The sequence below is a fragment of the Diabrotica virgifera genome, chromosome 2 (assembly GCF_917563875.1).
Source record: "Diabrotica virgifera virgifera chromosome 2, PGI_DIABVI_V3a".
Taxonomy (NCBI): Eukaryota; Metazoa; Arthropoda; class Insecta; order Coleoptera; family Chrysomelidae; genus Diabrotica; species Diabrotica virgifera.
In genome coordinates this window covers 159697549-159721175 of record NC_065444.1, presented here as the reverse complement: position 1 = coordinate 159721175, position 23627 = coordinate 159697549, and the positions used below count along the sequence as shown (strand labels likewise).

The window sequence follows — 23627 nt, the reverse complement described above, 5'->3', positions numbered from 1 at the left end:
TAAAACATGGATTTTTTTCAGGAAAAATCAAAACTTTTGATCTTTAATAACTCAAAAACTATTGATTTATTGAAATAACTTTATATAACAAATTTTACTTACAATTTGTCCCTTTATCGATTAGTGGTATTATTTTTAATAAAATAATTTCCACCCCCGAGAAGGGGTGGCATCCCCCCCCCCCAGCGTAAAAGCGCAAGTTGGCACCATGTCACCTTTGTTTCTTGAGGTATGCTCTACATACTTACCAATTTTCATGAAAATCGATGGAGGTTCAACGAAATTCAGGTTCAGGTGAAAACCTTCATTGACTCCACTACAAAACAAAACTACGAGTCCGATTTGGCTGATATTAGATTTCAATATGATTATCCATTGTAGAAAAAAGTAATTTATAAATAAAACCAGAAAATTTTGAAAACATTAAATTTACTATTTATATACACTTAAATTTACCTATATAAATTTAAAGTCAATTTATGAATAATATTAAAAACATACAATAAAATGCTCTTAAGCATTGTAAATTATTATTTTAATAATATTCTTGTTCGCATGGATATTCAGTGGCTCGCACGTAATCTTTGCTATATTTCTTCATTTTAGGATATTGTGCACACTCTTTATCCAAAACATCTGCCAGACAACGTGCAGCAGGCAAAAATTGTCTAAAATAAAGCCATAATTAGTATAAAATTGATTAATTATAATTATTAGAAAACATTAAAATGTAAAAACCTAGAATTATCCATGTCTGTCTATCCGTCCCTCAATACAACTTCTCCGTTATTAAAACATAACTATAGAATGACAATTGAGGTGTCTATTGAGAGCTTATAATTCAAAGGTGGTATTAAATGGGAGAAATTTGACCTTGGACTTTCGATTACGAAGTTGTAACCGGAAGTGCTGTTTTAAAGTTACCCAAATAGTACCAGCAATATATTATACGACGGTCCTTGGTAAGACGAGAATAGACATACACTTTGGGTTTTTATATCACTTCCGGTTAAAATGTTGTAACCGGAAGTGCCACATTATAGTCGCAGAAAAAGTCATTGTGATATTGTAAAATTAAGGAAATCTAGGACTTACGAAATCCAATTGCTTGTGAAAAATATACACGTAGTTGTAGGATAAAAGTATTTTGTTTTTTGGCCTATTTTCGTTGTTTACTTGAATCTTTTGGTTTGGGTATGAAAGATGTTCCGGATAAATGCAAAATTTTAAAATATGGTCATAGATTCTATCATAAAACTGGACTTTTATACTTTAATATATTAGTTATTGTATTGTTGGAAATTTGTTTGGAATTAAAAAGAATGGGGCTAGTTTCTCATTCCTTATAATATTTAAGGCTATGGGTACATAATTCGCAAATATTTTACGGCTATCCCTACTTTTTCTCTCTTTACATGGCAAATTACGTGTAGTAAAATTCACACTGGTATGGATATGTACATATTACTAAAATGTCATTCTACTTGACAATGTCATAACAAGCTTAAAGGGATGGCTTTTGAATGTTCTTGGATAACTGTTATTTTTTGTATAATTGCAAATTATTAATTCAGTTAATAAATGTGATAATTTTTTCACTAGCTATGTATTCAGTGATTGTAATAATTTATATGTACCTACAACAAAAACTAATACTTTATCGAGAAAAGAGGAAAAGTGTTAAAGTGATTTTTTAATAATATATTGTTACTATGGAACGCTTACAATTTTGAACATCTTTAACAACAAAATACTTGGATCAAAGAATATACCTTGATGTATTCTCTGCTTCTAACTTCCATAAATAATACACAATAAATAACTTTTTTTATAAAGTTCGCCTCTTAAATCAATTATTTATCAAATACGCTACATATCAATATTATTTAATCAACAACTAAAAATATTCCCGATTCATGTCAAATAATTATTTAAAATTGTCACTGATTGTCAGTGTCTGACTGACAATATTCTATTCGACTAAGTGCGTTGTATGACAAAGATAGATTTGGAAAATATTACCACGGACATTGTGTTCATTTTTTTCGAATCCTGAAAAAACCAATAAATATTTTTGAAAAATCTAAACGCAGAATGAGAGACTAAATTATTACCGAGGGCCGAAAGTCCTTTAGAATAAATAAAAATTCTATTTTGAATCAGATATTAGAAATTAAAAATAACACTAAGTTTTCTCTTAGTTTTTCACCCCTGTAACTTATTAAAATAAACATTATAGAAGTTCTCAGGGATTTTCGGCCCTCGCTAATAACGTAATATTTCATTCTGCGTTTAAATTTTTTAAAAATACTTCTTAGTTTTCTCAGGATTCGAAAAAAATGAATCCCCATTTGAATAGCATGGCAGCCGAAAAAACGTACCGATCCTCTTAACGCTGAAATGATTTTAGGCTGTAGATAGTGACTGAAATTATTTTGGAATACTGACAGAGGGAAAATGTTGTTTTGAAGTTTGGTGTTTTCTAAGGCACTAAAACAAATTGCCTGTTTTTTGGACGGACATTGAATTTTCGACGCTGCTAAAAATATGTTTGTGGGAAGTTTATTTGATTTTGAGTCGTAGAACTGTTGTTTGGTTTCATGTTGAGTTCACCTTCGATGAGCTCTATGTGTTCTCAAAAAGTAAACCCGAACCTGCACAACTGCTGAATCAGTTATAATATTTATTAACCTCAGCAGGTCTTGTACACCTAGGGGTAAAATGTTAAACTTCTGATTACATATTATTATTTTTTTAGTCTTATACATTTTATTTAATTTTATTTCAGTCTTTTTATAAACTCTTTCACCACCTCCCTCCATCTCCTTCTGTCCAATGCTAATTCTTTCCATCTCTTAATGTTATTTTTTTCAGGTTTTTGTACACACTATATGTCTATCTTTTTCTTGGCCTGCCTTTTTTTTCTTTTGTATGGGTGTTCATTAGAGTACCATTTTTTGCATTATTTCACTTCCTATTCTGTCGATGTGTCCCAAATATCGTATTCTTTGTACTTTGGTCATAGTCGTTATCGTTGGCTCTTTACACATTTGTTTCAATTCTTTATTAGCCGTTTCCCTCCACGAACTTTCTACTTCCACACCTCCATATTGCTCTTTGCATTTTTCCTACTTTGCCAAAGTCTCTTTGCCATTTTCTCTCCCATATTTCTAAAAGGTCTGTTTCTGCCTTTTTCAGCATCCATGTTTCGCATGCGTTTGTTACTGTAGGTCTGATAACTCACATAAATTCTGATTTTTGTTTTTATTGATGCGTAATTGGATTTCACTAATGCTCGTAATGTTCCATAATTTTTATTTCCTTTAGCTATTCTTAACTTTATCGCCTCTTCCTCATGACCATTTTGATCTATTTTGGCTCCCAAGTTTTAATTTTTTTGGAACTTTTGAACTAGTATCTTTTTTCTCCATCTATTTGTAATATGATGTTGTATTTTTTTATATATATTTTTTCTTTGTGGATCTTTCCGATTACCATATACTTTGTCCTTTCTTCATTTATTTTAAGTCCCAATTTTTTTACTTGGGTTATGTTTTCCATAAACTTTTGTAGTTATTTCTTGCTTGTTGCTAATAGATCATCTGCATAGTAAATGATATGCATTGGTGGCCGTTTTTATCGTTTCTTGTATGTTTATTCTGCTTTTCCTGATTATTCCTTCTAATGTCAGATTGAATGCAGTTGTTGATAATGGGTCTCCTTTTCGTAATCCTTCCTTGGTTTAAACTTTTTGGATGTATGCCCTTTCCGCGATTTCGTTTGTTGTGGTTTCCATCATCATATTTACTGTCCTAAAAATTTTACTTAGTATCTCCAATTATTTCATCAGTTTGTACATCTGCTGACTATTTTCTGTGTCGTAGGTGTTGAGATAATACTATCACAACATGACAATAGGATGTTCATATAGGACGTCCTAGACAAAGAGAGAGAGACCGTACTACTTATAGGTGCTGGTTGTAAATATAATATGTGAGGTTATCTACCTGTACATGTAATAAAGGGGGTAGGAGAGTGATGTCTAAACACTAAGGTTTAACGAAGCTTTCATTAACGAATACTAAGTATTTATTGAGAAAATATATATACAAATATAACAGAAAACAGACCAAAGAGAAAGAGAAAACAAAACATATAATAAAACAAAACGGTTTACTGCAACACCAGTGTTGATCAAGAGAAGAGGGAGAGAGAGAGAGAGAGAGAGAGAGGGGAGAGAGAGAGAGAGAGAGAGAGAGAGAGAGAGAGAGCAAAAACAATTAAAACGAAAATGGATGCAACACTAGTGTCGATCAAGAGAAAACTATTACATATACCTAGAATATAATGAGTACTTACAAGCTACCAATGAGTCTCTCAGTCCGTGTACGCAATATATTGTCTGTCCAAAGTCACTTGTTCCACTGGAGACGATGTGGCGATGGTGTGGTTGAAGGCAACAGAGTGTTGCGTCTTACTTGGGCTTGCGAAACAGGTGTGTGATGCTACCTGACACTTTAAAAGTGCAAGAGATAGAGAATTGTTGCGTTTCTCGTACTTTTGTTGTCCCTGGAGGACGTATAACAGATCGAGAGAGAAGTTTTCACGATTCACACTTTACTTTATCCTTGACGGATTCACTTTTTAGCGTAGAGTCTGGCAACGGTGTGTTGCCCAGATCTCGTACTGATACACTTGAGTGGGGCGACGAGATGTTGCCCTGAGATAGATTGATTCCACACTGCCCTTTTCTTCAACGGGAGAGTTACCCTCTTGCCCTCTTGGTACTTGGTGGGTGAGGGAGGTACCGGAATAGAAAGTTATTTTAAGGCACATGTCTTTTAGGCGCACAGATTAAAAACTAACACTAAACTTGTCCTTTATACATATTGGCACTGTTGACAGTGTTGCAATCAAAAATGGAGCTATAATTAAAAAATATTTCAAACTATTTTTCATGTTCGAATAATTATTCGAACAGTAGGTCTGCTTTTAAAGTCGATGAACAAAGCATATGCTACTGTTTTAATTTCGTCACAGATAGTCTGTATTTCTTTTACGGCAAATATTTGGTCCGTCGTTGATCTGTTGTTGCTAAAATCTGCCTGGTATTTTCTCTATATGTTTTTTTCGAATATTGATTTAGCCTTTTTTCCTACACTGTGTGCCAACATTTTGTAAACTATTTCTAATAGTGCAATGCCTTTATATTTTTCATGATATTTCTGTTACTCTTGGGCCATTGTTATTTTTTAGGCTCTTTATTTCGTTCTCTATAATTTGCTTTGTGGGTATTTCTATTGCTATTTGATTATATTCAATTTCACGGTTTGTTTTGTAATTCCCTCTTATTTAACAGATCTGTGAAATAGTTTTGCCAGTTTCTCATTATTTTTTTTTCGCCTCATTTAGTGGTATCTTTTTATGATCCCTTATTATGGGTTTTTTTTGTTACACCCACTTTCCATTTTTTTTTCTTCCTGTTAGAATGATCTTATTTTTTCAACTCATCTTTTTTCTTCTGTGGCGCCTTCAATCGCTGCATGTACTACATTTTTATTATACTTATGTTTCGTTTTCCCCTTTTAATCTTATTGTGCATAATGCATATATCTGATATTGCTTGAGGAATGGCAACGTGGCATTGGAATGCAAATAAAATGTTTAAATTTACTCCTGCATTTTCCCCGAATATCGCGTGGTGTAGAGAAATTTAAATACAAAGCAAGTGCGAAACGTAAATTATAAAAGTGAAGACGTACAGCGTTTTTTATAAGGTAACTATTAATAATTGTGGTTGATAAATAATAAACATTGGCACACTACAAAAAGCTAAGTGGTCAAGCAAATAAGAAAACCAGTATACCAGTGGAGAAGTTCTGCTTGAATTTTAAGCAGTGCTGTCGGATTTAAAATAAAAAGAACAATCTACAGAAAATAAAAATAAGAATACTTTTGAAAAATAAGAATATTTTTGGTGCGTGGATAAGTAGGCACACCTCTGAGTGGATGAAACGGGTGTGGCTCATTTTACGCTACGTAACAAAATGGATGAATATACTGCGGATGAGGACTCAAAAAAAGAACAAGTAGTGATACGGAAGCATGGGCATTCAACAGAAGTAAAAAAATACACAGGTCACCCAACCACGATGATAACAAACTAGAAAAAATACTAGAGAATCTAAATATGTCAATGGAAATTAAAGAACTACGATAAGATCAAAAAGAGTACAGAGCTGAAATCAAGGAGCTGAGACAAGAAAATGAGAAGCTGAAGCAAGAAAGCAAAGAAACCAAACAAAAAATGGAAGAGTTGGAAATTAAAATAGATAAAATGGAAAAAGATTAAAGACGAAATAACATAATACTACAAGGAATAGAAATAAAAACAGAAGACCAAAATGTAATAAAGAGTAATGTAAAAGATTTCTTCAATGACACCATAAAAATTAAAACAAAGGTAAAGAATGCCAAGAAAATTGGAAACAAAAGCTGCCTAATTGAGCTCTTTAATGGAACGGATAAAGAGACAGTAATGAAAAACAAAAGTAAATTGAAAGAGATTAGAGAAAAACGGATATATATTAACGATGATATGGACAAAGTGGAACGGGCGATCCAATGAAAAATCAGAATAAGGGCTAATGAAGCCAAAGCACAAAAATGGAACAGCAAAGAGGAAACCAAAAAAGCTAAATGACAGAAAGGAAACGGTAGCAACAACGGCAATGAACAAGGAGACGATTTGCATTAAAGACAAGAAAATAAAAACTAACTTGGGAACATGGAACGTAAGAGGTACTTATGAAACATGAAAACTTAAAGAATTAATCAGAGAAATAAAAAAATATAAAATATACATATTAGCTTTACAAGAAACAAAACAGTTAGACACAGAAATAGTAGAAATAGAGGATATAGTATTTTTTAAAAAGGGGGGAATAACAGAATGTTAGGAACAGGCTTTATCATACAGAAAAAATGTAAAACCAGAGTGATGAATTTCAAGCCGATATCAGAAAGAATGTGCACAATCAGGTTAAAAGGGACCAACGAAACATAAGCATAATAAATGTACATGCACCAACAGAAGACGCCACAGAAGAAGATAAAGATGAATACTATGAACAACTAGAGAGAGAATATGACAAATTACCAGGATTTGATATCAAAAGAGTAATGGGAGACTGCAATGCTAAAGTGGGAAAAGAGGATACAGTGGAACCCCGATAAGTCGGCCCCCGATAACCCGGAAGTCCGGCTAACCCGGACCGATTTTCATCAGACAAAAATTTAACAAATAAACAATTTAACAATTTTATCAAATAAAAATGTATGTAGGCCAAATAATATTTCAGAGATAATGTGTATTTGTGTAATTTGAACACATAAGTACAATAGTAAAAATGATTCATGCACACGGCGGCAGCCAGAGCGACCGTCTCAGCTTATCGGAAAGAACAGACACCTGTCTGTATTCCTTTTTCTTTATTTATGTCAAACTGTCTTAGCATTGTTTAAAAAAGACGTGACTATTTAAAAATTCTTGTATTGTGTGTAGTACAGCCTATTAATCACTTCCGTTCTGTAATGTAATCGTGCTTCAGATTGTGTTTGCTTTGTCTACGTAATGGTAACAAAACGTAAAAATGTTGCAGTGACAATGGAAAAAAAACTAGAAACATTATTTAGGATTGATAAAGACGAATCTTTAAAATAAATTTATTGCAGCATCATAATATGATATTATGCTACCATAGGTCTGGATCCCGCGTATGAAAAAAAAGTTGATTAATAGCAAGCTAAAAATTTATTAATAGCTTAAGGGTGTCTAGTCGGATAAACTTTGATATATGAGAACACTGGAACAGGGGCAGTTTTAATTGTGGAACAGGTCAAAAATTTGGAACGGTCAGAACACGAAAATGGCACATTTGTTTTGTCCGACAGAACAGACATAAACTCTCCGAACAGAGATTAAACTCTCATGCAAAAATCAGACTGCTATTTATCACCTGTCATAATTCCTGTCATTTGACATATTCTACATGTTCCACTCATTAAAACGCCAATTTGGTGATAAATAGCAGTCTGATTTTTGCATGAGAGTTTAATCTCTGTTCGGAGAGTTTAAGTCTGTTCTGTCGGAAAAAATACATGTGCCGTTTTCGTGGTCTGACCGTTCCAAATTTTTAACCTGTTCCACAGTTAAAACTTCCCCTGTTCCAGTGTTCCCATATATTAATGTTTGTCCGACTAGACACCCTTAAGCTAATAACAAATTTTCAGCTTGCTATTTATCAATTTTTTTTTGTACGCAGGATCCAGACCTACCATATTATGGTGTCGGTACATCTCTACAGTATGACTGAGTTTTTTACCAAGAAATGAACAAAACTCTACACTCTATACAACTATACGTAATTTAGATGTGTACTGTGCATATATGTGTTTCATGTTTTTGTAATTGTAATGGAGGTTATTTATTAATTTTTACTATATTCTCCGGCTAACCCGGATTTTCGATAACCCGGATCGGCCGCGGTCCCGATTAATCCGAGTTATCGAGGTTCCACTGTATATATGAAAATGTAACAGGAAAATACAGTAAACACGATATATCAAATGATAACGGTCAAAGAATTATAGGTTTTGCATCGGAAAGACAAATGGTTATAAAAAGCACACAACAACGCAGAAAAGATATATGTATATATAAAGGAACATGGATTTCCCCGGATAAAAAGACAATAAATCAAATAGACCACATATTAATACAGAGGAAAAAGCATGAGAGGAGCGGAATGTGACTCGGATCACTTTTTGGTAAGAGCAGGTTATAAAATGAATGCTAATATAAAGAAAGACAATCAAGCGGATAGAGAAATCAAAAAACAATTCAACACAGCATTACTAAAATATAGTACGACACATTACTAAAGAAGTACGAAGAACGAATATCCAACAGACTAAACGAAGAACCAGAAACCCAGAAACACAATACCCGGAAGAAAAGTGGGAAAGCATAAAAGAAGTAGTTTTAAACGCCAGTAAAGAAACATTAATTAGAGCTAACAGAAAACAAAAAACAAAAGAATGGTATGATGAGGAATGTCAAAAAATAGCAGAAGAAATTAGAAAAATAAGAATAAAAATCCTAACACATAATAGTGATATTAGCACACAACAATATAGAGAATTGAGGAGAATGATGAAGAGAACATGCAGAAATAAAAAAGAAAATAAAACGAAGAAAAACTCAAAGTGATAGAGGAGAAGTTCCAAAAAAAGGAAATAAGATCCTTTTACTAGGAAACAAGAAAAATGGAAAGAGGATATAAGAAACCTAACCCATATACAAAAAATGAAGAAGGAATATCAATAAATGAACCGGGGGAAATAATGAGAAATTGGCAAAATTACTTTACACATCTTCTAAACAAAAACGAAGAAGAAGGGGGAACAATCCAGGAAATTGAAGATGACCATCCATATAGTAATAGAAACACCTACTAGGGAAGCAATAGAAAATGAAATAAGGGGACTAAAAAACAATAAAAGCCCAGGAATATCAGAAATATCGGAAATGATAAAGGCAGGAGGAAAAAGACTACACAAAGAAATACATAACCTGATAAAAAGCGTATGGGAAACATAAAGAATGCCAGGAGAGTGGGCCATAGCAAGATGCTCCATACATAAAAAAGGTGACACAATGAGATGTGAAAATTATAGAGGTATCGCGTTGCTAGAAGTCATTTACAAAATCTTGACAAACATCAAAAGAAAAAAGCTAAATCAATACACGGAAAAGATATTGGGCGAATATCAGGCAGGATTCAGAGGCAATAGGTCGACGACAGACCAAATATTTGCATTAAAAGAAATTCAGACTACGTGCTACGAACATAAAATAGCAGTATATGTTCTGTTCGTTGACTTTAAACAGGCCTACGATACAGTAAAGCGGCAACAAATGTACGAATTAATGAAAGAGATGGGCATACCATGTAAAATCGTCAGGATGGTAAAAATGACTATAGATAACACCTCAAACGAAATAGCGTAAGGGGCATAAATCAAATAATTTTGAAACAAAGGAAGGTTTAAGACAAGGAGACCCACTATCAACGACTCTTTTTAATGTAATACTGGAAAGAATAATTAAAAAAAGTAAAATAAACACACAGGAAACGATTTTTAAAAATGGCCATCAATGTATAACATTCGCAGACGATCTAACACTATTAACGACAAGTAAGACAGAGCTAAAAAAATTAATGGGAAATATAATAAAAGAAGCAAAAAAGTTTGGTCTCCTAATAAATATGGAAAAGACAAAATACATGATAATGGAGACACAGATAAAGAAAAAGAGGACAATTTCACATTGGAGATAGAAGGAGAAAATTCATGCTCGTTTAAAAGAATTTTAGAATTTATTATCTGGGTGTAAAAATAGATATGAAAATGGACATGGGGGAAGGCGAGATAAAAGCAAGAATAGCAAAAGGAAACAAAAAGTATGGGGCACTGCGATCATTAATGAAATCAAAATATGTCTCAAGAAAAACAAAAATAAGAATCTACAAAACCGTTATCAGACCTACAGCTACATATGCATGTGAAACATGGGTGCTTAAAAAATCAGAAATAGACCTTTTAGAAAGATGGGAACGAAAAATACAAAGAGCAATATATGGAGGCATGAAAATAGATGGTCAATGGAGAAGAAGAAATAATAAGGAACTTGAAGAACTCTATAACGAACCAAAAATAACGACGGCAATCAAAGCACAGAGAATCCGATATTTAGGACACATTGAAAGAATGGGAAGGGAAAGAATACCAAAAATGGTATTGCCACGTAAGCCAATCCAAAAAAGAAAAATAGGTAGCCCAAGAAGGAGATGGAAAGCGAGCGTATATGAAGACTTACAAAAGAGTAATATTGTGAACTGGAAAGAAAAAAATTTGGACATGAAACAATGGAAGGAAGTGGTCAAGAAATGTATGGAAAGACTATAGGGAATATTAACTGTTTAATATAAATGAATGTAATATTGTATATAGTATAGTAGTATAGGATATAGTGTTATAAATATACACTAAGCGCCAAAATTAACGCACCACCTTAAAAATTGGACATTTTTAATGTCTCATATTTCCTAAACCTATTGTCCGATTTTAGTGATATTTTTAATAGGTTATAGCTTTATTCTTCAGAAATATCTATGTAATAATATTGTTGCTAAACAGATAAGTGTCATTGTATACCGGGTGTAACAATGATAGTGTGTTTTTTCCTCAAAGTTTGAAACACCCTGTGGGATATTCTAGCATATATAAAATATTGAAATTAAAACTCAACTGGAACCTAGGGTTATCTTAACATTTTGCTTTTCGATTCATTCGCTTATGTTGGATAATAAAAAAGTTAGGTACTTTAACAACTAGCAACGTTTTTCATCAATGCAGGGTGTTTCTAAATAGTCGAGTGATTTGTCAAAAGGAGAAAATATTGCCGGTAAATAATTTTCTCTCGAATGATATTCGACAAGACTATTTCGGGAGACTTAATGCACCATATCAACGAAATACAGGGTGTAACGAAAATACAGGTCATAAATTAAATCACATATTCTGAGACCAAAAATAGTTCGAATGAACCTAATTTACCTTAGTACAAATATGCACAAAAAAAAGTTACAGCCCTTTGAAGTTACAAAATGAAAATCGATTTTTTTGAATATATCGAAAACTATTAGAGATTTTTTATTGAAAATGGACATGTGGCATTCTTATAGTAGCAACATCTTAAAAAAGAATTATAGTGAAATTTGTGCACCCCATAACAATTTTATGGGGGTTTTGTTCCCCTAAACCCCCCCAAACTTATGTGTACGTTCCAATTAAAATATTATTGCCGTACCCTTAGTTAAATTGAATATTTCTAAAACTTTTTGGCCTCTTAGTATTTTTTCGATAAGGCAGTTTTTATCGAGTTGCGGCTCCTTTTTTAATATGTTGACATAAAAGTTTTATGGGGGTTTTGTTCCTTTAAACCCCCCAAATGTTTGTGTATGTTCCAATTAAACTTTTACTGTGGTACCATTAGTTAAACACAGTGTTTTTAAAACTTTTTTGCCTCTTTGTATTTTTTCGAGAAGGCACGTTTTATCGAGATATTACTTCTTTTTTAATATTGTTCAAAATATACCTAAAAATGTAAATCATAAATAAATTTTCATATTATTACCAAGTCTCCATAATCGTACTTAGCCGTATACAAATATGTGGTGGATTTGACAAATATTCAAAATATCTGGATAAAAACTGACTTTTCGAAAAAGTACTAAGAGGCAAAAAAGTTTTTAAATTATTGTGTTTAACTAATGGTACTACAATTATAATTAAATTGGAACGTACACAAAAGTTTGGGGGGGTTTAAAGGAACAAAACCCCCATAAATTTTTTATGGGGTGTCCAAATTTCACTATAATTTTTTCTTAAGATACTACTGCCATAAAAATGCCACATGTCTATTTTCAATAAAAGATCTCTAATAATTTTCGATATATTGGAAAAAATCGATTTTCTTTTTGTAACTTCAAAGGGCTGTAACTTTTTTTATGTGCACATTTGTACTAAGGTAAGTTAGGTTCAATCGAACTATTTTTGGTCCCAGAATATGTGATTAAATTTATGACCTGTATTTTTGATACACCCTGTTAAATTTTTATTTATTTATTACCAGACACTTTCGTGACAGATCTGTCATCATTTTGTCGCTGAGAAATCACGTCGCTAAGGAGTTTTGTCAAAGGTAATACCACGAGTCCTCTAAATTTTATCGATAAATTTTTTTGTTTTCACGAAAACTTCTTTATTTGGTAAAATTACGAAAACAAACCGAACGATAAAATCACGAGTCCGAAGGACGAGTGATTTTATCCATTTCGGTTTGTTTGAGTGATTTTACCCTAAATAAAGAAGTTTAAGTATGAAAACGAAAAAATTTATCAAGCAAAATTTAGAGAACGAGTGGTATTTGAAAAGATTATTTTGTGAACCAATAGGTATGTATTATTAGTAAATACGGGCATCTGTGAAATATTTTTAAGACAACTAGGATAAATGTCTTAAGTAGGTTATAGATAAATTATTTTATGATTTTAAAATGAACCAATTTATTTATTATATTTTTAATACATAAAAAACTGTTTAAATCGAAAATGAACAATTATTAAAAACACAATTTTTATAACTAATATGAGATTTTCCAATGTCGTTCGTAACGTATTATGTGAAATTTAGGGTACCTTAAGTTTTATCAGGGAAGAGACTGTTTTATCAAGGAAGAGGCTGTTTTATCAGTATTACACTCAATGATTGGCTAGAACGACGCGTGGTGATTGGCTGAAAAAGCAAAAACGTCAGAATTTGACAGGTGAAAAAAATAATCAGTAGAAAACGAGGCGTTGCTATGCCGTTTTATCAGTTAAAAAGAGTCTAGTGAAATAGTCTGAACAATAACATTGCGAAAAAAAGCTCTTTGCCATAAACAAATTGAATAAAATTTAAACTAATTGACGAATCGTCTTAAAAATTTTTGTGCATTATATGGAATTTTTGATTCAACTTTTCGTGCAATATGAAAATGTTAAGGCCATTTTCGCAAAAGTTATAGCACATCTTTTATTTTTGAAATTTTAGTCTTATATTGCAATTTCCGAAGCAAAAAATGATCGTACCAAAATTTAAAAAGTGCCATTTTAAACCTTGGCTCATCTAAAGAAAAAGAAGAATATTATGAATAAGATATTTAATTACCCTATTTTTACCTGTAGCGATTTAAACGAAAAACTGCCATTTTCGACCCTTTTGTTAGTAACTAAGTTTCTCGTCCTAACTGTGACGGGGATTTTTGTATTTATAATGTATTAGGTACATAGTACCCAAAAAATCCATTTGCAGCATGGCTGGTCAAGTGTCCCGACAAAAACCTTATTTTTCTGGACTAATGATATATGCTTACTATCGCCGAACAGGTAAGAAAAGGAATGATTCCGATGCAGGAAAAGATAGAAGCGTTAGAAACAGAAGCGAGCAAAGTCGAATTGAAAATAACTAAATGAAAGAACACATCGATGAGCTTGAATACGACACAAAATATACAATTAAGAGTCAGAGAAGGAATTATAGAAGAAATAGACGAGAGTAGGTAATTATCTAGGAAGTACTATGTCTAAGAAGAATGGAGTACTTCGAGACGTCGACAAAAGAATAAATAAGGCCATGAGAACTTTCGAAAGACTAAATAAGATATGGCGTGCAAGCACCCTGACAACCCATACAAAAATAAAAGTCTTCAAATCAATGTTTAAACTAGTATTACTCTATGGCGCATAATCGTGAACAATTAATAAAACAATAAAAAATAAACTTGAGGTTTTCATAACTAGATGTCTAAGAAGAATGGTTAAGATATGGTGGCCCGAAATTATAAGCAACCGAGAGCTATGGGCTCGAGCAGAAGAAGAGGAAATTTGAAACACATACGTAAACTGAAGTTTGGATGGCTGGGACATACTATAAGAAAAAGCGAAAACGAACTTTCAAAGAAAGTCTTACATTGGAAACCACAAGGAAGAAGAAAGCAAGGACGGCCAAAAGAAACTTGGATTAGAAGTACCCAAGCAGAAGCCAATATAACCTTTAGGGAGATGGGTTACATCGCGAAAAACAGGCAGGAATTGAAAAGCTTTTCTACCACCCTATGGCAACAGGAGGGATAATGGGATACATACCAATAGGTTCTAGTCCTAGTTTGAGTTCTATCAGTTTCCATCAATAGTTTCCTATGGACATAACATTATAAGAATATTTAAATACTTACGAACAGAAAGCCTCTACGGTATCGGGAAGGCTGAGGGAGCCACTTGGCATTGTAGATGCCTCTTCAACACATTTTAGGTATCCATATGATACGTCAGGTCTTTCAAAAACCTTCATACATGAAGACAGGTAAGCTGAAATTGCACAAATTATTTGAATAAGGCCGGTTTCACCAACAACAAATAAATCGTTGAACAATAGTTATTCGTCGAACAAAATTTATTGGTCGATCGTATCTTTATTGTGTTTCAATACAATTTTGATAATTTATTGTTAACTTATTCGAAATGTAAATATATGTATTTGATTATTTTTTAATAATTTTAATTTCCAATCGTGTAGTAAGCTTTTTCATCACGTGTTTAATTTTGTCCAATCAGCTCATTATTACAGCGGGAATTTCCTACCTGGATTATTAGTGGGAATATTTTTAGGTAGATTGTTTCTAGCTATTTACAACGAATTTACTAGTTTTGACAACTGTCACATTTAAGAAAAGGGACCATAATTAACTCGCTCTGTCGCAAATAAAAAAGTTAGGTACACGTGAATTAAACTTCATCAAGCCAGTGACGTCATTATTTAGCGTGCGCAGTGACTTTACATTTTGGTATGTACAGGGTTATTTACTATATTTTGACCCCCCTGTAAACTGCTTTATTTACAGAATTAGAAAAAAATCTAAAATACAAAAGTTATTCGATTTTTAAATTATGATTTTTGAAGATATTCTTCTTTAGCGGCGAATCGATTAAGGGTAAAATCTGATTGATCCGCGCGCATGCGCACTCCGACAGTATGGTATTAGTTGTTATACGAGCTCTGATTGGGTGTTGAAATTTTGAAATAATCTGTCAATAATTGTTCAATATGGAGGTTATCGGTAAACAAAAATATTGTATAATATTAGTTTTTATTGATGTGTGGACAGAAATAAAATCAAATTTATAATTATAGTGACTTTTTAAATAGTCTTGAAAAGCCGCAGGTACGTAATTCTAAATATTTCAGTTGGAAATACCTAATAGTTTCAATACCTATCTATTTGGAAAATGTAAACAAAATAATGTAGTTACCTATTAGTAGGCAATGCTTTAATTTATATAATCTGATTACGAACAAACTTTCTACAAATCTTCATCTCATATATCGTTTTCTTACTCTATATTTTGTTGTATTTTATTTCGACAAAAATCAAACTAATAATTTTATTAAATTCATATAAATTTATGGTGTAAACGTTTAGTTTGTGTATATTCCCACATGACGTATACGAGAGTTTGGTGCAGTTTGAAATGGCGTCAACTTTCGTACGGCGCGGTAGACGTGAAGTGGGTTCAAGCCCCAAGCAAGTTATATTTTTTTATTTTTTTTTATATAGATTTTATGATTGTAAGTATATTATTATATAATTTTTGAAGATATTCTTCTTTTTTGAAAGTGGTAGATAAGAAAGTTAGTTTGATTTTTAAATAAAATAAGTACAAATAACCTTTTAAGTATATTTACTTCGCTTAAATTACCTATTATATAATAGAAGAATATCTTCTTACGTGCGTACAAAGTACACACACATTCTTTTTTGACATATATTTCATACTAGTGACGTCATCCATCTGGGCGTGATGACGTAATCGACTATTTTTTTAAATGAAAATAGGGGTCGTGTGCTAGCTTATTTGAAAGGTTATTCAATTCTCTATTCAGTAATATAAAAATAAAGATAATAATTTATACAGGGTTTCTAAATAAAATTGTTTTCGAATTTAATTAATTGACACAAAAAAAAGAATGTATGTAATTATTTAATTCAAAATATCTTCCACTGCTATTATAAAACAGAAATAAAATTTATTGCACAAATAAGCATTGCTTTTTGCTTAAATTCAATGTTCAAACTGTAAAGAGGCATATGGGTGGCAGCTTGAACATTGAATTTAAGTGAAAAGTAATGTTTATTTGTTCAAGAAATATTTATTTCTGTTTTCTGACAGCAGTAGAATATATTTTGAATTAAATAAATTACATACATTCTTCTTTTTGTGTCAATTATTAATTTAAATAAAAAAAATGTTTGACACCCTGTATAAATAGTCATGTTAATGTTTATATTACTGAATAGGGAATTGAATAACCTTTCAAATGAGCTATCACAAGACCCCTATTCTTATTTAAAAAAATAGTCGATTACGTCATCACGCCTATATCGATGACGTCACTAGTGCGATATATATGTCAAAAAATCATAATTTAAAAATCCAATACCTTTTGTATTTAAAATATTTTTCTACTTTTGTAAATAAAGCAGTTTACAGGGGGGTCAAAATATATAGAATAAACCTGTACACGCTATTTTGATTTTAGTGTTTGTTGTTTGTTTGATAGAAAATATTTTTATTAAGGGAAGCAGAAGGGAAGCAAACCTATTCAGATGTTTCAAACTTAATTGTAATAAAACAATATGTATATAAAAGTATACAGGGTAAGTCACCTCTAACGGAGCGGAAAATTACAGCGAAATGGTAAAAGATTTGAAAAAAATTTAAATTAGTAGTGTGTAAGTTGATAAAATCTGCAATTTAAAATTATTTTAAAATATACAGGGTGTCCCAATAAATGACGGCGTATGAAAGTTATATTTTTTTTATGGAACACCCTATATTTTATTGCATTTTTTAATTGTCCGCAAAAAAATAAGGTTTTCATAAGGCTTCCCTGCACCTATGTGCAGAGTGTTCTGAGTTATGGTGACTTTTCTTAAAATGTAAAGTTTTAAAAAAAGGCTTATTCTCAAGTTATTTAAGAAATTATGAAAAAATACTTTTACATCTAAATAGTTGGATATTGGTTGAATGTATTCCATAATTAATTATTACACAATTATTTACAGGGTGTTCAAAATTTACAGTTTCATTATTGGATTATTCAATGTGTCATATGATGCTTTTTTAAATGGAACACAATGTATATTAATACACCATTATACTAAACGGAGTCACCTCTTTTGAATGGTATATGGATGTCCTATACCTAGGTCTAATAGTTTTTGCGTAATTTACAATTATTTAAATTCTTAATCTGTAAATCGAGTTTAAAACAAAAGATGTATCTCATTGTATGACATCGTCATTTTATGACAGCACGGTCTGGTAATTATCAAAAATATAAACATTTGTGTATGAAATTCAAGTTTAATTGTTCCTAAAAATGAATAATCTACGAAAAAGTAGACATGGTACTTACTTTGCATTAGGGAGTGTTTGCAAACATTGTATCTTACCTTCTTAAGTTTACGCTCAAAAGAATTCTGATAGAAGACACCCCAAAAAGGACGTTTTTGAGAGATTTCAATGGATTCCGTGCTACTGGTAATGTTGCATACGGAAAGTTAAATAAAAATAAACCAGTTATTTTTGATGACGTCAAGGAGCTTGATGTCCTGCTTTATGTTACGGAAAACCCAAATACTAGTAAAGAAAAAATTTCGGGTGAATTGTAAATCAGTCAAACGACTGTTAGAATACTTAAGAGAAACCATTATTATCCGTATAAAACTCAACTACACCAGTATTAGACCAAACAGGATTATGATAAATATTTAACTTATCGTTATGTATTGTATACAGACCAACATACCTACTTTTCATAATAATGGTCTAGTAAATAGACATACTTTTCATTTTATTATGATACAGTAAACAAACATTTTTTTCGTACTGTTTAAAAATCGAGAGTGACTATAAATATTATTTTTATAATCAATTTACCGTAAATTACGCAAAAACTATGACTCCTAGTTATAGAACATCCCTATACCATTCGAAAGAGGAACCTGTGCTTAGTACAATAATTTATTAATATACATGGTGTTTTATTTAAAGTAAGCATCATGACACATTAAATAATCCAATAATGATACTGTAAATTTTGAACACCCTGTAAATAAATGTCTAATAATCAATCACGGAACACATTAATTATAAAATAAAAAGACCATACTGTCATAAGGTGACAATGTCATACAATGCCATTAATTAACTACATCTTTTGTTTTAAAATCGATTTACAGATTAAGAATTTAAATAATTGTAAATTAAGCAAAAACTATGAGACCTAGGTATAGGACATCCATATACCATTCGAAAGAGGTAAAGTTGTTTAGTATATTTATTTATTAATATACATAGTGTTCCATTTAAAATAAGAATCATATGACACATTGAATAATCTAAAAATGAAATTGTAAATTTTGAACACCCTGTAAATAAATGTATAATAATTAATCATGAAATACATTCAACCAATATCCAAATACTTCAATTTAAAAGTAATTTTTTCATATTTTCTTAAATAACTCGAGAATAAGCCTTCTTTTAAAACTTTCCATTTTAAGAAAAGTCAACATAACTCAGAACATTCCGTACATAGGTATAGGGAAGCCTTATGAAACTATACCTTATTTTTTGCGTACAATTAAAAAATGCAATAAAATACAGGGTGTTAAAGAAAAAATATAACTTTGATACGCCGCCATTTATTGGGACACTCTTTATATTTCAAAATAATTTTAAAATGTAGATTTTATCAAATTACAAACTACTAATTTAAAATTTTTTTCAAATCTTTTACCATTTCGCTGTAATCTTCCGTCCCGTTAGTGGTGACACACCCTGTATATTCAGGTTGGCAAAATAAATAATAGTTAACATGATATATACAAAATACTGCTAAAATAATTTTTATACGTAAATTAATTATACCAGTTTATATTGGTGTTTATTTTAGTTGTGGTGTTTATTTTTATTTATACAGGGAGTTGAACTTGTTACGATTTTCATAGAAAATTGGTTATAACTTTGTAAATACCCTGTATAACATAATAAACCTTTATATTTTTGTGATATGGAGGTTAAGAAGATTTTCGAACATAAAATAAAATATAGGGTGTTACATTTAAAAAACATAAGTTTGGTCTGCCACTATATTATCGAATGCCCTGTAACATTCTAACTAATTTTAGTAATTTAGTAATATGAAGCTCAAAGTTTGCTAAACTTTTTGTATTTAACTGACTTTTATTGCTATCTATTACTATTGCGGGTCTACTGAGCTTTATCACACTAATCAATCGTCCCGTATATTTTATCTCATTCTACCCTTAGTGACGAATTTTTGGCTCTTATCTTTTTCATACTGTTTTAGAATGTTGTTAAACTTATTAAAATAACTAAATAATTGTCGACACTCCATAGTTAATTAAAAAAACACTAAACAAGTAACAAATAATTAAACTCTTTACAAATCAATATTAACAGTGTAAACATAACGCGATTAGACAAATTCTAACCACACTCTGACACTCGCGATACTTACAGATACCTAATACCATATCACACACTCGGCTCAAATTAGCGTGTACCAAAAAACCCAGTCATCGTACACGCTAAAATAATAACGTCACTGAGTTGATGACGTTTAAGCGTGTACCTAACTTTTTTATTTGCGTACACGTTAGCGTGTACCTAGACACAGCGTAATTAACTTTTAGTTCTACATCTAGAGCCGGTTGTTCGAACGCTAATCAACATTCATCACTATCAAATATTTAATTACTGTCACAACTGTCAATGTCAACTTTGGTTGGGTTGCTGAAAACATAGTTAATTATAATTATGAGATTAGTTAGTCAATTCACATAACAATTATTAACATAATTGATTAACTAATTTCATAATTGTCATCAATAATTATGTTTTCGGCAACCCAACCAAAGTTGACATTGACAGTTGTGACAGCAATTAAGTATTTGATGGTGATCAATGTTGATTAGCGTTCGAACAACCGGCCCCTAATGTCAAATTATCACGAGGACAACACAAATCGGCAATTTTAAGTGCTCGATTGTACCTCCGTAAGATTCTTTCATGAATAAAACTGTATTAATCGTAAGTAATTTTACCTAATATTTTATTGATATCTTCATCTGAATATTTGTGGAAAATGTGTGTCACATTAATTGGGATAAATGTCACTGAATGTTTTTATACGAAGACTTAAATTTTATATGTACAAACGGTACACAGAGAGAGTTCTCTGTGTATCGTGTATGTACCTAAGTATTAAAAAATAATCAGTCGAATATCACAGGCTAGTAAGAATAAATAAGAAAATAATGCTCCAATTTTTTTCTTAAACTTGTATCCAATCGGTAATAGTGACTCGAGCCCTCCGGGCTTTGGTGTCTATTGCCTGCCAACAAGTTTTCGATTTTTTTTTTATTTAGCTTATGCCTCGACAACTAATGGCCATTGGCATGGTGATAAAACTGTATGGATTTTTCCAGTTAGGTACTTAGTGTAATGTGTAGTGTGTGTGTTAAGTAAGTGTCTTGTTAATTTGCAAAGTTAACGTCATTGTCTTTGCAAAGAGACGCTAGTTGTATCCGAACATCTACGGTCCCTCCGGTGAGTACCGATCCTACAAGGATAGAAACTATTTTCATTCATTAATTTATAATACATAAACGAAAAAACCTCTACCCTTTCTGAAAAATTGTCGCATTATTGTCAATTTATTCTCACTGCCTTGTGATATTAATGTTGATAAATAAATAAAACATGTCTTATTTTTGACGTTGGTGAAACGTAAATGTGACAGTTTTATTGCTCGAATAACTTTATTCATCGAATAAACTATTCATCGTTGGTGAGACTGACTACTGATTTTTTTTTATTTTTATTAAATAAATAAATATACCTATCATGATTTTGTAAGTTTTTGTACATATCTGGGATGAGTGTGGAGAGAGAATGAGCAGGGAACGGACCCAGGGCTGAACAGTCGTGCAGAGCACCATTCTGATGGATGGAACGGTGGACGTTTTTTAAATATCCTGAGGAATATTGGAGCCCTCGTTCCACCCAGCAGTGTGGTGTTGATTAACGGCCTGGCCTTATTACCACTACGACGTTACAGTCTTTAAATGTAATAGAGTACTTACTGGTTATTACATCCTGATCATCGTATACTAGTTCAACTTGTTTCTTTACCCCGTTCAATATAAAATCAGGATAATAACTTTGCTGCTTTGTCAAACAACGTTTTACTTTTTTAATAGGATCTTTGCTGCAGTCCTCAATATTTTTTATATAGTCTTCTTTAGTATCTACATACATTTTTCGTTTTTGGATACATGTTTCAAGTTCAGTGAACGTTTCCTAAAAATTAGTTGTAACGAATAAAAAGAACAATTTCAAATAAAGTAAAACATTCCAAAATATATCCACTAATATAGAATTTGCACTAAACCCAACAATCAATGTATATATACATCAATCAATATGTATAGTCAGGCATCTATTGTATTCGTCCGTTTTCCAAAGTCAATAAGATTTTAACGAGTGGCTTGATAAACCTCAACTAAATAGAGAAGAAAAAATCTTAAGTAAAATCCTTTATAAAAGGGCCATATCACATATGCAGAACTAGCTTTCGATCTGATTACAGATCATCATCAGTGCTAAAACTAAAATAAGTATGTATGTATATATTGTTCCTATGCGTCGACGCCCTTCGGTAGGGATCTATAGGGGAGTATCACCGAGCCTCAAGCTCTTATCCCTTGTCGTACTGTTCCCTCATACCTCGATCAGATGCCCGCATATTCCAGTCTAAGCGCCAGATTAATATTTAGAATTTTATACTGACGCGTTAGCCTTTCTGTTTTCCGATGGCCTGGGCTGGGCTTGATTTCACATACCTCAAGGCGAAGTGAAGTGTGGGTCAGCCGCTAGTCGCACTGAGCTATCTGATCGACACCTAAAATACCTAAAATAAGTACAACCTAAATTTAAAATGATGACTAAGGTTGAAAAAAAGGTTAAGATTGTACTCACAGGATGTTAACATACTAAGCCACCAAAATTGAAAATATTAGTAGACCCATTTTATACAGTCATGGAAACATTGAATAGAATTGTTATAAGCAGCATGGAAATAAATATCACATGATACTAAATATTAAATATCACATGATTGGGCCCCGAGCACCATTTGATCCTTAATTGAGTTGAATGCGTTCAAAGGTTTATTCAGGGTGCATCTGTTTCGATATGGACGTTGAGAGGTGACTCATATTTTTTTGCAGAAATTGCTTGAAAATAGCTCACATAATAATAATTGAGTTATCCTCTCACTCAAAAAGATCCGGACCATTGTTTAAAAAAAATGAAGGAAAAATAGATTTTTTCTTCGTTTTTTGATTATAACTTTAAAAGTGTTCACTTCTGAGAAAAGCTGCACTAATATAAAATTTGAGTAATTAAATTTACTACCATAATATGTAGGTTTGATTATAATTTTAAAAATTGCCACCCTTGTTGCAAAATATCAATAATTGCGAAAAAAAAAAACCATAAAAAACAAGTATTCGCATTTTACGTTTTTCAACCATTTGTGCTGCATTTTGGAACTTTATGTTTTACCCAGCAAAACTTTATGATATCGTAAAACAATACTGTAAATTTCATTAACACCTTTTCAATAGATTTTGCAAAATAAATTTTGCAATTCAGCTGTAGCAAAAAAAATCCTTTTTTTCAAAATGTTACAGTACTGAAAATAAAGCATGTATCAAGTGGAAGTTTATTTTACATATAGAAGAATATTGTTCCTTTCATTTTCAATTTTCAAAATTAAAATCGGTTAACTACCACGGCGTCAGGAAT

The 23627-nt window shown here is 31.7% G+C and overlaps 1 protein-coding gene across 2 annotated transcripts in view; it reads right to left on the bottom strand.

Annotated features, from left to right (window-relative positions):
- Positions 1–412: 412 nt before the first annotated feature.
- LOC114334642 (fibroblast growth factor receptor 4) overlaps positions 413–23627 on the bottom strand; it is a 215293-nt gene continuing 192078 nt past the window's right edge. For both annotated transcript variants that reach the window (XM_050642874.1, XM_050642873.1), the window contains 3 exons: positions 21902–22118; positions 14903–15035; positions 413–668 (listed from right to left, as the gene is read on the bottom strand). In XM_050642874.1, the coding sequence (XP_050498831.1) occupies positions 536–668; positions 14903–15035; positions 21902–22118 (483 nt within the window). In that variant the 3' untranslated portion in view covers positions 413–535. The remainder of the gene's footprint in view (positions 669–14902; positions 15036–21901; positions 22119–23627) is intronic.